The sequence below is a fragment of the Podarcis bocagei genome (genome assembly GCF_964188305.1).
Source record: "Podarcis bocagei genome assembly, chromosome: 1".
NCBI classification, from domain to species: Eukaryota; Metazoa; Chordata; class Lepidosauria; order Squamata; family Lacertidae; genus Podarcis; species Podarcis bocagei.
Window position 1 is genome coordinate 34,028,224 of NC_138125.1, and position 13,206 is coordinate 34,041,429.

The following is a 13,206-nucleotide window of genomic DNA, read 5'->3' on the forward strand; positions in this document are numbered from 1 at the left end:
GCTGTTGTTGCTGCTGCTGCCCGGACATGCCGGCCTCCTCCTCCTCCGCTGTCTCGCGCTCCTCCCTTTTGCACGCGCTGCCCCGCCGCTCGGCACCACCACCGCGGAGCCGCCCCCGGCTCGACGCGGATCCTCGCCGCCGCCACCTCTCACCGCCCGACTCGCCCGCCTCCCTCCCACGGCATACCAGCCGACGTCTCACGGCACACTAGTGTGCCGCGGAACACCGGTTGGGAAACACTGGGTTAGGCACTACATCAATCTCTGTATCCAATATCAACTTGGAAAGCTGCACATGATACTCAAACATGAAAGTCATGTAGACAAGCACCTTCAGTATGTGTTTCACATGCATGAAACTCTTCCCTAGGGCCCTAGTCAGAAACAGAATAAGTGTTTTGTTTTGTTTTATTTTAACCCATTTTAATTCACTTTGAACCACCAGGATGAAGCCTGTATACACACACACACACACACATGCATACATACATACTTTGCAGCAGGCTGCAACTATGGCTTTTGTGTACTTCCAGGATACTTCTACTAATATATCTATTAAACTACAGAAAACCTATCAAAGGAGGATGCATTTATATTTGCCCAGTCTAACTATTAGTTTTATAAGGTACTACTTTTTATCTGTGTTACAGCACAGTGTGGGTTTCAGAGAAAAATATGCAAATTTTAAAAATAAAACCAAACATATTTCATGCATTCTAAGTCCACCTACTGCTTCGTTTACGTTGTAGTCCTGACCAAGAATACTCTCCACAAGCTCTTTGATCCTCAGGTCCGAGGGAGTTGGTATAGTAGACTTCAGGGATGCAATAATTTCATCAATAGACCTTACAGCTATTCCAGAAGGCATCTTTTGCAGGGAACGCTGTAGTTGTGACCTACTTTGCGAGAGGTGCCTCGCTTTTGAAATGCTTGATGTACTCCCACGTGAAATTTCTACCAAAGCCTCTGCAGCAGACTTCATACTAGATGAGCCACTGCTTCTTTTACTAACTGATATTTCAACGTCAAATATTGAACCTAATAAGCATGGTTTTGAAATTTCTTTCAACATATCAGATTTTCCACTTGAACCAGAAATCACAGAATGTGTGTCATCAGCTTCTACATTTAAAGCGCTGGTTCCTCCAACTGTAGAAACAACTACTTCGTCCGATGTTATTTTTTGCTTTAGTTGTTCCATACCCAAACTCTTTTTCTGTAGAGCAACAGATTTAGCTGGTGATTTCGCATGACTCCTTTGATATTTGGGTTTCGGTGGGGGCTCTGGTTTCTTTAGCATTGTGAGTTGTTTGCTTGTACCTACGAAAGAAGCTATTGCTACTGCAACTTGTTCATGTTCATCTTCCATGTTATCACTTTTGATTTCTGAGGTTGTTTTCTTAAAACTAGGGGACTGTTTCTTGTCAACATTGCCCTCTTTCTTAGATGTCTTTTGTGAAGTTGTGGCATCTTGTGTTTGATCTTCCAGGCCGGTAACAGTGATCCTAACTGCTTTCAGACGTTTAGAAGAATCCACTTCAAGAGAAGAATCTGTACTTTCAAGATGTGGGGATGGGCTCCTTGAGCTCCTATAAGACAAGGTTGTTTCAGGTGGTTCAACCTCCAAATTGGATTTTTCCAGTTCTCCATGAACATCAGCAATTGCTTGTTTAAACCTGACAAATTTCTGTCGAGATTCTTTGCAGATATTTTCACGTTCCTTAAGGATACGCAATTCTTCCAAATAGCTTAAGCCAAAATGCTCATGTTTTCTAGCCATTTCTTTGCACCTTTCAAGAAATAAGCATAGAATTTTACTTATATGTGATTAAAATTCATAGCTATAAAAGATTAAGAGACCTCTTAATATTCTTGACTTTGGAAATTAGCATATCTGGGAGCTTCATGTGGACAAGCTGAAAAGTGATTCCAGATATGCTAATTTATATGAAGCTCTAAATATTTTTTGAAGAACTGCTAGGAAGTCTGAAAAAGGAGAAGAAAAACAGAAAAGCCACAAACATTTAATTTACCATGGTTAGGCAGAGAGAGGAACAGGAGGGCTTCAATTGTCCCATTTAATTTTTCTCCTTCCCCAGCACCACAGGTAACACACAAACAACAAGCAAACTATATCACTGACTGACAGATTGATAAAATGTTCAGCCTCAGCCATGAAGATCACTGGGTGATCTTGGGCCAGTCATAGTCTCTCTGCCTAACCTAGCACACAGGGTTGCTGTGGGGATTAAATGAGGAGGGAGAAAACCATTTGTGCCACTTGGGCTCCGTGGAGAAAAAGTGGGATGTAATTGCAATTGATTGATTAATTAATTAATTAATTAAAACCTGCTCCTCTATAAAAATAAATAAATCCTGAATGATATTTCAACATTAATTTGACTAAATAGTTTCCAATAAGGGTACTGCCTATTAGAAAAAGCAAGTTGGTAAAATAAATGTTAGTTAATTTGCACAATTGTACATATAAGTAAAAGGCAATGATTCTGAAACAGCACAAGTGCTGACTTTTTTACATGATGTGTGTGAAAGTTATACCAGGTGCCTTCTTAGGAGAGGCCTTACCTCCTGAGCAAAAGAGGAAGAAATGCCTCTTTTAAGACAGAGATTGCTGTCTGCCATTTTAACAAAATACTTGCTTTTTTAAAAAAAAGAAAAAAGAATCTGCTGCATAATTAATTGGAGACGCCTTTTTTTACTTTCGCAACAGGTCTAGCTGATTATATACAACCAAGTCATCACACACAGCAGCCATATAGTTCCCTCATCCATCCCGCACCCACCCATTGGCAGGGTCCTGTGCCCTTTAGGCAGGGCCAGATTTAGGTTTGATGAGGCCCTAAGCTACTGAACGTAATGGGGCCCTTTATATGTCCAGCTGTCCTTTGCCAACAACAAATTGTCGCTGTTTTTTGTGTTGAATATATGCTATAGGTACCTAATAGATACCTAATAGATATCTAAATCCATTTGCACATAACACAATATGTATTTTACCAAAGTAATTGTTGAACTGAAATACAATACAGTGGTTTTTTCCTTTAAAAAATTTTGGGGGCCCAAGAGAGTGGGGCCTAAGCTATAGCTTGTTTAGCTTACACAGTGGTACCTCGGGTTAAGAACTTAATTCTTTCTGGAGGTCCATTCTTAACCTGAAACTGTTCTTAACTTGAAGCACCACTTTAGCTAATGGGGTCTCCCGCTGCTGCCGCACCACCGCTGCACAATTTCTGTTCTGATCCTGAAGCAAAGTTCTTAACCTGAGGTACTATTTCTGGGTTAGCGGAGTCTGTAACCTGAAGCATTACAGTAACCATATGTAAGCGTATGTAACCCGAGGTACTACTATACATAAATCTGGCACAGGCCATATAGTTCCCACATCCATCCCACACCCACCCACTGGCAGGGTCGGTCCTGCGCCTTTCAGGCTGGGGCTGGGAATCCGTGGTCCTCAAGTTGCTCATGGACTCCGACTACCCCTAAACAATGGAGTTGGGACCGAAAAATTCAACAGGGCAAGCCCCTTTCCTCTTAGGGCAGGCATAGGCAAACTCGGCCCTCCAGAAGTTTTGGGACTACAACTCCCATCATCCCTGACCACTGGTCCTGTTAGCTAGGGGTGATGGGAGTTGTAGTCCCAAAACATCTGGAGGGCCGAGTTTGCCTATGCCTGACTTAGGGGGTTTCCCACGACGATGGAAACCTGCACCTGTTGGATTTCTGCCACGCGGCTGCTTCGCGCCAAATCCTCGCCCGACGTTAACTTTTCCCCGCGAAACATTTCAAGCAAACCTCGCTCCGCGATTCCTCCCGCGCCAACCCGAAAGCGGTTCCCTCACGGCTCGGTTCCACCTCTCCCCATCTCGTCCTTTCCCAGCCTCTCCCTCCTCAGCGGCCGCCAACGACGACGGTAGCAGCTCTGGCCCGCCGCGGGGAGAGAAGCGCGCGCGGTCGCTTAGCAACGGGCTGGGACGCGGAGTCAACGCAAGAGAGACAGGCCTGGCCGGCCGCGGCTTACAGGGAGTGGGAGAGGAAGCGGTGGGGTTGGGGGTGCGTCGTTGGCGAGAGCGCCCCCTGAGGCAAGGGAGGGTCGCGCTGGAAAGGATCCCCTCGGCTGCGTTTGGCTCTCTGTGGAGAGGTCTTGCTTGTGGGATGCTAGGCTACGTGGACCATCGGCCTTGCTTATGTTTTATCCTCGGCAGGTCCAATTAAAAAGGTCAGGAGTTGGGGGTCCTCTTCCCCTCTCAGACAGCTGTAGGCTGCTTGGACCAGTACCGGATTTACATATAAGCTAAACAAGCTATAGCTTAGGGCCCCACTCTCTTGGAGGGGCCCCAAAAAATTAAAGGGGGGGGGAAACCTGGATGTACATTTCGAAAATATAAGATAAAAAACAAATAAAATAAAACCTACATACAGCAGCAGTGTGCTGTGTTGTGTTGTGTTGTGTTGTGTTGTGTTGTCTAGGCTCCTATGATGTAAGTAATGTAAGTAAGTGATGTAAGTAAGCCTGCTATCCTGCTCCCTAAAATATCACTGGTTTGCTCATTTCTATATATAGGGTGCCTACATTCTGCATGGACTGGTTGCATGGCAACATGTGCAAATGGCTTTAGATACCTATTAGGTCCATAAATTACCATAGCATATATTCAACAGAAGTAAAGGTAAAGGGACCCCTGACCATTAGGTCCAGTCGTGACCGACTCTGGGGTTGCGGCGCTCATCTCGCTTTATTGGCCGAGGGAGCCGGCGTACAGCTTCCGGGTCATGTAGCCAGCATGACTAAGCCACTTCTGGCGAACCAGAGCAGCGCACAGAAACGCTGTTTACCTTCCCGCTGGAGTGGTACCTATTTATCTACTTGCACTTTGAGGTGCTTTCAAACTGCTAGGTTGGCAGGAGCAGGGACTGAGCAACGGGAGCTCACCCCGTCATGGGGATTCGAACCGCCAACCTTCTGATCGGCAAGTCCTAGGCTCTGTGGTTTAACCCACAGCGCCACCCACGTCCCATATTCAACAGAAAAACAGTGGCAATTTGTTGTTGCCAAAAGACAGCTGAACATATAAATGGCCCCATTACCTTGATAGCTTAGGGCCTCATCAAACCCATTTTGGCTATATGGACCATTGACCTTGCTTATGTTTTATCCTCGGTATGTCCAATTAAAAGGCCAGGAGCTAGGGGAATCCTCTGCCCCTCTGAAGAGACAGCCATGGGCTGCTTAGACCACTGTTCTGGCTCAGTATTTTCATATAAGGTTTTAACATAGAGAGAGAGCTGTTTTGTGTCTGAATTATTTATCATACTTCAGCTCTTAGAGATTAATTTTACTCTATTTATATCTGTATGCTCACTGTTGTTGCATATGTTTGCACTTTGGTCAGTGACCGAAATAAATCAATTTATTCATTCATTCAGTATTTTTATTTACTTATTTATATTACATTTGTTAGTTGCTTTATCTTGCCCAAGGCAACCCCAAAGCACCTTGCAAGCAAACAAGGGGGGGGGGGACCAGTCGAGTTAAATATGGCCAAGTCCTCCAGCCTACACAATTACTAAACCACTGAGTCTAGGGCTTGCTGATCAGAAGGTCGGTGGTTTGAATGGGGTGAGCTCCCGTTGCTCGGTCCCAGCTCCTGCCAACCTAGCAGTTCGAAAGCACTCCAAAAAGTGCAAGTAGATTAATAGGTACTACTCCAGCAGGAAGGTAAACGGCGTTTCCATGCACTGCTCTGGTTCACCAGAAGTGGCTTAGTCATGCTGGCCACATGACCTGGAAGCTGTACACCGGCTCCCCCGGCCAGTAAAGCGAGATGAGTGCCGCAACCCCAGAGTCATCCGCAACTGGACATAACAGTCAGTGGTCCCTTTACCTAACTTCTGTTTAAAGGGTCTGTGTGGCAGTATAGTGACGCACTAGGACAAGGAGGTTTCTCCCTCACATGGCAGTTTTCTCCCTCACACTGCAGTTTAGTTTGTTTTCATTACTTTTCCCCAACTCTTAAGTTCTGCATTATGTCTGAGTTTTCACGTAAAAGCCACTTCTGGAACCATAGTGGAATAACGCAGTGCAAGTTTAGTGTTCATTTCCAGGTTTCTTCCAAGGGAAAAATGCATTTGCAAATAATATGGAAGTGAGAACTAAACTGTGTTCAGGGAAGTTTTTAATATTTAACACTGTACTGTTTTTAACACTTGATTGGGAGCTGCCCAGAGTGGCTGGGGAAACTCAGCCTGATGGGCAGGGTATAAATAAATAGTAGTAGTAGTAGTAGTAGTAGTAGTAGTAATAATAATAATAATAATAATAATAATAATAATAATAATAATAATAATAATAATTGTTCTATATTAGTTCCAGAGGTGGCTTTTACATTGTGTGAAAGCTCAAATATTAACAAGAAATTAACAAGGAAATGTTAAAATAGAATAAACTGCCATGTCAGTGCCGTCTTCAGATCAGAGTTTCTCTTGGCCTTAAACTTCACTGAGTGATTTCTCAGGGGCCCTTTCAGACTCATCTTTTCACCAGCGTGTTCTGCAACATGTCATGGCCCAATAGTAGTGCATTTCTGGTGGATAGATACTGGACCATCCAAACATCATTCCACTTTATTAGTTTCCATGATGTTATTGTATTATGACTTGCTGTTATTAGTTTCCTTTATTTCTCCTCTGATGTTACTGTATTGTGACTTGCTGTTATTTTTATTGATGATAGTTTAGCAATGATTTATTGTGTTGTCATTGTTGAGAGTTATTTACTGATATTATGAGAGTTTGTTTTATAGTGTACAGTTATATTCTAATGGATTGTTGAATGTTATTTTCTTTGTTTTAAGTGGGTTGTTGTGAATATAAAAGCAGGGAGGGGAGAAGAGAATCAGGTGGGTCACCTTGAGCTCTTTGGAAATTTGTTGTTGTTGATGTTTAGTCGTTTAGTCGTGTCCGACTCTTCGTGACCCCATGGACCAGAGCATGCCAGGCACTTCTGTCCTCCACTGCCTCCCGCAGTTTGATCAAACTCATGCTGGTAGCTTCAAGAACACTGTCCAACCATCTCGTCCTCCGTCGTCCCCTTCTCCTTGTGCCCTCCATCTTTCCCAACATCAGGGTCTTTTCCAGGGAGTCTTCTCTTCTCATCAGGTGGCCAAAGTATTGGAGCCTCAGCTTCACGATCTGTCCTTCCAATGAGCGCTCAGGGCTGATTTCCTTCAGAATGGAGAGGTTTGATCTTCTTGCAGTCCATGGGACTCTCAAGATTCTCCTCCAGCACCATAATTTTTGGAAATACAATAATGCAATCCTATTCAAGTCTATTCAGAAGTAAGGCCCACTGAATTCAATTACACTAATTCCTAGGAAAGCAGGCATAGAATTGCTTGCTGAATCCGGATATCTACCTTGTTTTAAATTAAGAGTAAACTTTCTCATTCTGCCATGCAGTACTGCCCTCTACAGTTCAGTTGTTCACTACCTCAGTTAATGCTGAAAAGCCTCATTGCTGAGCTTCTAACAGTTTTCTTTCCAGCCATACTGGGATGAGTGGAGGAAATGCTGATATAAATTATGAAGAAAGTCGGGGAAGAGTCATACACACGGACAGGATTTTAAAAAGAAAGTCAAAGAGCAACTGATAGTACATTTTTTTTAAATCGTGCATCTGATGAAGTGGCCTATGTCCACAAAAGCCTATGACGTAATACATTTGTTTTTAAGATGCCAGAAGACTCTTTGTAGTTTTAAACAGTAAATAGAACCATCAGTATGCCATTTTAGGCAGCCATGACACCTCTCCACAGGAGCCTCAGCAGGAGGGGCAGGACATGGCAATGAATAGAAAGAGCTATTAGCATCAGGAAGGAGGACCTGAATGGAATGTTGGGATTTGCATCCGGAAGGAAGCAAAGGAAAAGATCACAATAGGCAGAAGGGTAGCCCCTTAGCCTGTGCCACAATAGGTTTTCTGGGGGTCAGGATTCTGGCACACTGGTGAGGAACAGTTTCAGATAAATTGGCACTGTTTATTTTCCTACACTATAGCACAGTAGATGCAAGGAATCTGAGCCCTCTTCAAAGTTATTCATTTGCACAGCAAGAAAGGCTCAATCCTAATCCCATTGAAATTAATAAGAATTTCCCTTTTATCCTCTGTGGGAATAGGATTGTAGCCCCAGTGTGCAACTTCCTTCCTAGGTTTGAGTTCCACAGAAAGTTGGTCAGAAGCCCAGGGAGATAAGAGGGGACAGAGGAAAAACCCAGAATTACATAATTTCTGAAGGAGTAGCATTAAATTCAATATCTACCCAGGTTACTAAATTCATATTTAAGTTTTGTTAACAGATGAACCATAACCCCCAGAGTCCCAACAGTCCTTGCTTAAAATTAGATAGATAGATAGATAGATAGATAGATAGATAGATAGATGCTCAGTTGTATAGAACTTCTTAGCATTTTGTGATTTCCACTGAGCACCAAAAGGACATGTAGAAAGGAAATGTTTCTGAGTCTTTTCAAGGTTCATAAAGAAGAACTATAGTTCAATATCTGTGGATAGAAATGCCTCCTTCCAACTCATGCATCAGAGAACACTAGTCACACAAAGCTTTGTGGATCTGACTCTTAGAAAGCATAAAAAAGTGCTTGGAGTCCTCTCTCCTCATCTTCGATCCAAAGAACAGGGCATTTGCCATTCTAAGAGCCATGCAAAAGTTAATGTGTCACCACCACTTAAGTGGTCATGGCACCAGAAAGCCTCAGTTAATGGGAATGAGTGCAAGCAACCTTTTTGCAACCATCTATTAGCCATCAAGAGAGCTCTGATAAAGCAGGATGCTAGTGAAGGCAGAGTCTTTCTCCATTCATGCTTGAATTGTTTGAGTGCAGACTATGCTAACCACCACTGATACATGGCATTCCAAAGATTGAGTAGAGGGACAACCTTTTTAAGTAAGAACCTTGGCTTAACCAATGTATTTAACTCTAGCCAGCAGGTGGGACTGTTATCTAGAAAGATTTCTAGTATTGCCTCCATAGGTGCATATTATTATTATTATTATTATTATTATTATTATTATTATTATTATCATCATCATCATCATCATCATCATCATTAAAAAAGATGTTTCACACTATTGGTAAGTTTTAACTGTATATACATTGTATCAGCTTATTGGCCATGATGCCATGGTTTTAAAAAGGCCCATAAAGGAAGCCCACCTGCTGTAGTCATGCATGAGGACTACAGACCTTTCTCATGTCATAACACATTCCTAAATGCAATTAACTCCTTAAAGAATGCAGCCTAGAAGGATGAATATTAGCTAATCAGATTCAGACATCTATACCAACATAAAGCATTAGAGAGTTCACCTGTTGAATGTCACGGTTCGCCTTATAAACACAGTGTTGTCAGTTCAGTGGGAGGGTTTAGACTGTATGCCTGACTCCCTGCTCATTCCTGGATCCAGCAAGGATTCAATAGCTGGGATAGCCAAGCCAGCTTGGTAATGGCTCCCAAAGTATGGGTCATTAAGGTAACAAAGGAAGTGGCCCTGTGCAAATGGGTGGGCCCTCTCTCCCTCAGCTGTTTGGTAGGTGGAAGTGCAAAGGCTAGAGTTGAAGTGTGTGAGAAAGCTGAGCTAGAAGCTAGAAACAGGCTGAGGCTTGTGAGTGAGAGACCTGGCTATGGGGAAAAGAATGTCATTATTGGGTTGTTAATGTGGTGAGACCTTCCATCATAGGCTCAGGATGTATATATGTGAAATATACTCGGAGTCAAGAGTGGATTTCATGCTCTTTATTCAGCTCATAGTGGTGAAGAGGAATGAAAGTTCCCCCAGAATGTCTGGGCCCCACGTGATTGGCTAATTCCAGGATTCTCCTGTAGGCCAATCAGGTTGCAGATTCACTTCCACCTGGAGCTGGATTGGGTGGCTCCTGTGGACCAATCAGACTGCTGCATTCTGAATCCTATTGTTCTAGTACCAAACAGACTGCTGCATTTTGGATCCTATTCAACTCAGTACATAACAACATGTATAAATATATTCCTAAAGATACCACTGTCTCCACTGTCCCTCAGTCCAAGGAAACTGAACCCTGGCTAAGCACCTACAGCCCCTGGAATATTGCAGCACTCAGAGATTGGGGTGACATGCAACACTAAGTTCCACATATCCCATTACAGCTGATGTTAAAGGCTCAGAACTTAAAATCGTAACAGCCCATCTAGCCCAGCATCCTGTTCTCACAGTGACCAACAAGATGCCTGCAGGAAATCCACAAGAGCAATCTTCCCTCCTGCAGTTTCCAGCAACTGGTATTGAGAAGTGTACTGCCTCCAGCTGGTTGAAGGGAGAGCATAGCCTTATCCTCCATGAATCTGTCTAATCCTCTTTTAAAGTCATCCAAGTTGGTCATCACTGCTGCTTCCCATGGGAGCAAGTTCCATAGTTAAAGTCGAGGTCAAATCAGAACAATGGTGTCATCAAGATAGGAAACTCCACTTTAGCAAAGTTATCCCACTCGGCGTCTGGCTTAACACATTTTTGAAGTAAAGCGCTATGGGTTAAACCACAGAGCCTAGGACTTGCCGATCAGAAGGTCGGCGGTTCGAATCCCCGTGACGGGGTGAGCTCCCGTTGCTCAGTCCCTGCTCCTGCCAACCTAGCAATTTGAAAGCACCTCAAAGTGCAAGTAGATAAATAGGTACCGCTCCAGCGTGAAGGTAAACGGCGTTTCCGTGTGCTGTTCTGGTTTGCCAGAAGCGGCTTAGTCATGCTGGCCACATGACCCGGAAGCTGTACGCCGGCTCCCTCGGCCAATAAAGCGAGATGAGCGCCTCAACCCCAGAGTCAGCCATGACTGGACCTAATGGTCAGGGGTCCTTTTACCTTTACCTAATATGCATTACAACCCAAAGTGATGTGTGTCCAATCCCTTAAGACCATTAAGGCCAGAGTCAAATACTGTATTACTTAACTGCACCACTGAGTAAAAAAAAGTAGCAATTCTAAGTAGCATTCATGTTAAGAGTTGCTCACTTTTTAATGAGCAGCAGTTCTGTGTCTTCAACACAACAGAAAGAAGTAAGGCATTTTCTAACAAGCCTTCTGCATCAATTCACATGTTGCAAGATTGTCCCTTCATAGCATAATTACCTCTTGAGATTTATGGTCACTTGAAATCAGTCAGGCCTTTAATTATTTTATATAGGGCCATCTTGCAGTAAATACTCTCACACAGAGGCTTTTCTTTGTATTTGCCAATCTAGCTTTTGCTTTATTTCTTTGCCAGTTTAAACACAGACATTTCCTCAACAACCCTAAAATGCTGCTGTTGATTCTCTCTCTCTCTCTCTCAACAGTTTTGATGTTTTGATCAAAGTTATTTTCACCATTTTACAATGAATGTTTTCCTCCACTTAACAGAAACTTGATTTGTCAAAGCCTTAGCACTCTAAGCCAAATAGGTAGGTACCCTTATTGTTAAACAAGGTCTCAAACATATCATTCACTTGACTGTATGAATTGTCATAAATTTGATTGTGCCAAGAAATGCAGCACCTTCTTTTGGCTTTGATGTTTATCTGTATAGTACTTTTGCTAGATTGGTGTTGGATAGTAAGAGCTGCCAACATGCTAGGCAGAGGAAATCTATTGGTGCTTTAGCATAAATTCATTCTGCAGAATTTGCAAGAGAAACATTATCACTTGTTCGCATCTGTAGATCAAGCTGCTCTTAAAGGCAGAAGAGGAACTTTTTTTGTTTCTAGTTTTTTTTTAATCTCAACCCTACCAGGAAATGATGTAACCGTAGGTAAAACAGAATAAACTATTTTTTGGGCTGATATCCTATTGTGCACACTTATTAATTTCCTCTTTCTACCAGAAAAGGTTTCTGTGAAATTCAGAAATTATTCACCAATAAAAAGTGAATATTTAATGGAGACCTTCTCAGCAACCTGAGTTTATTAACTGATCCACCAAGACCCCTAGAGATTTTCAAGTGGTCCATGGGGTGAGGGTGGGGGCAGAACTACCTGTTGTACACAGATGTGACTTTCATAGAGTTTATCTTGTGTGAAAATGCCATTGGGTCATTATAAAAATCCACAGCTGACTTACAAATGGTTGGAGGCTGTCATGTAGCCCTCCCCAAGTTGAAGCCCTCCAGATGTTTTCAACTACAACTCCTATCAGCCCCGGTCAGCACAGCCTATGGTTGGGAATGATGTGAGTTGTCTAAAATATCTGAAGTGACCTTGTTGGGGGAGGCTGCTGGAATATGTCCAAACACAATTAAACTAGGCTTTTTAGCTAAACCAGTATTCCTCAAAGGGCTAAATATACTTACTGACTGCTGAATCCTATTCCTGCCTCCTAAAAAAAAAACCTATTGAATTCAATGGGACTCACTCCTAGGTATGTAGGAGGTATCTGAGACCTTTTAATCCCATCAGTTTAGATCCTAAATTTTCCTGGAAAATACATGTATTTGTTATTTATGCCCATAGCTGTCAACGTTTCCCTTTTTTTAAGGGGAATTCCCTTATTCCGAATAGGATTCCTCGCAAGAAAAGGGAAAAGTTGACAGCTATGTTTATGTCCTTGAAATCCGTTTCTGTGTAGTGTGAGTAGAATTGCAGCTTCTAATATCTCTATCCTAAACAATGAACTATTTAATCTATTTTGTATTGTTTTTTTCAAGTAAGGACTATCTGTTGAAACTTCTAGATATTAGTGCAGCTAGATTTCACTAATCAGTCACATTCAGCAGATGAGGGCAAGTTCTCTGGCTCTTTGGACTCATCAACGGCACTAAAAACAAATTCCGGGATGAATGTGTAGGCACAAATTCAGCACTGGCCAATAGCTCGTGCTACGAGTTTATCAGATGGGCGATAAACCCCGTTGCTTGCAATGCGACGCGCAACGCGATCCTGCGCAGGTTTACGTGGACATATGTCCCAAAGAGTTGCTTAAAGAATCTTAGCGTGGTTTAACCCTCAGGATGTCGTACCCAGCTCAGAAGGCGTGGGTCCCAATCCCCGCTCAGCCCCAACATTCATTGGATCTTCTCAGGCCAGCCAGTCACTATCTCTTAATTATCCTACCTCGCAAGATGGTTGTAAGGATAAAGGCGGGAGTGGGGAGGACCAGATATGTGGTA

General features: G+C 43.0%; 1 protein-coding gene across 2 annotated transcripts in view; it reads right to left on the minus strand.

The window, feature by feature from the left end:
* Nucleotides 1-4,028, minus strand: part of TTC6 (tetratricopeptide repeat domain 6) — a 78,821-nt gene extending 74,793 nt beyond the window's left edge. The window contains exons 1-2 of one of the 2 annotated variants that reach the window (XR_014011492.1): nucleotides 3,817-4,028; nucleotides 731-1,790 (exon numbers count right to left, since the gene is read on the minus strand). Coding sequence is in view for 1 of the 2 variants with exons in the window: in XM_081207610.1 (XP_081063736.1) it covers nucleotides 731-1,780 (1,050 nt within the window). In the remaining variant the exon portion in view is untranslated. The remainder of the gene's footprint in view (nucleotides 1-730; nucleotides 1,791-3,816) is intronic. The other variant, XM_081207610.1, reaches the window with a different exon arrangement.
* Nucleotides 4,029-13,206: the final 9,178 nt, after the last annotated feature.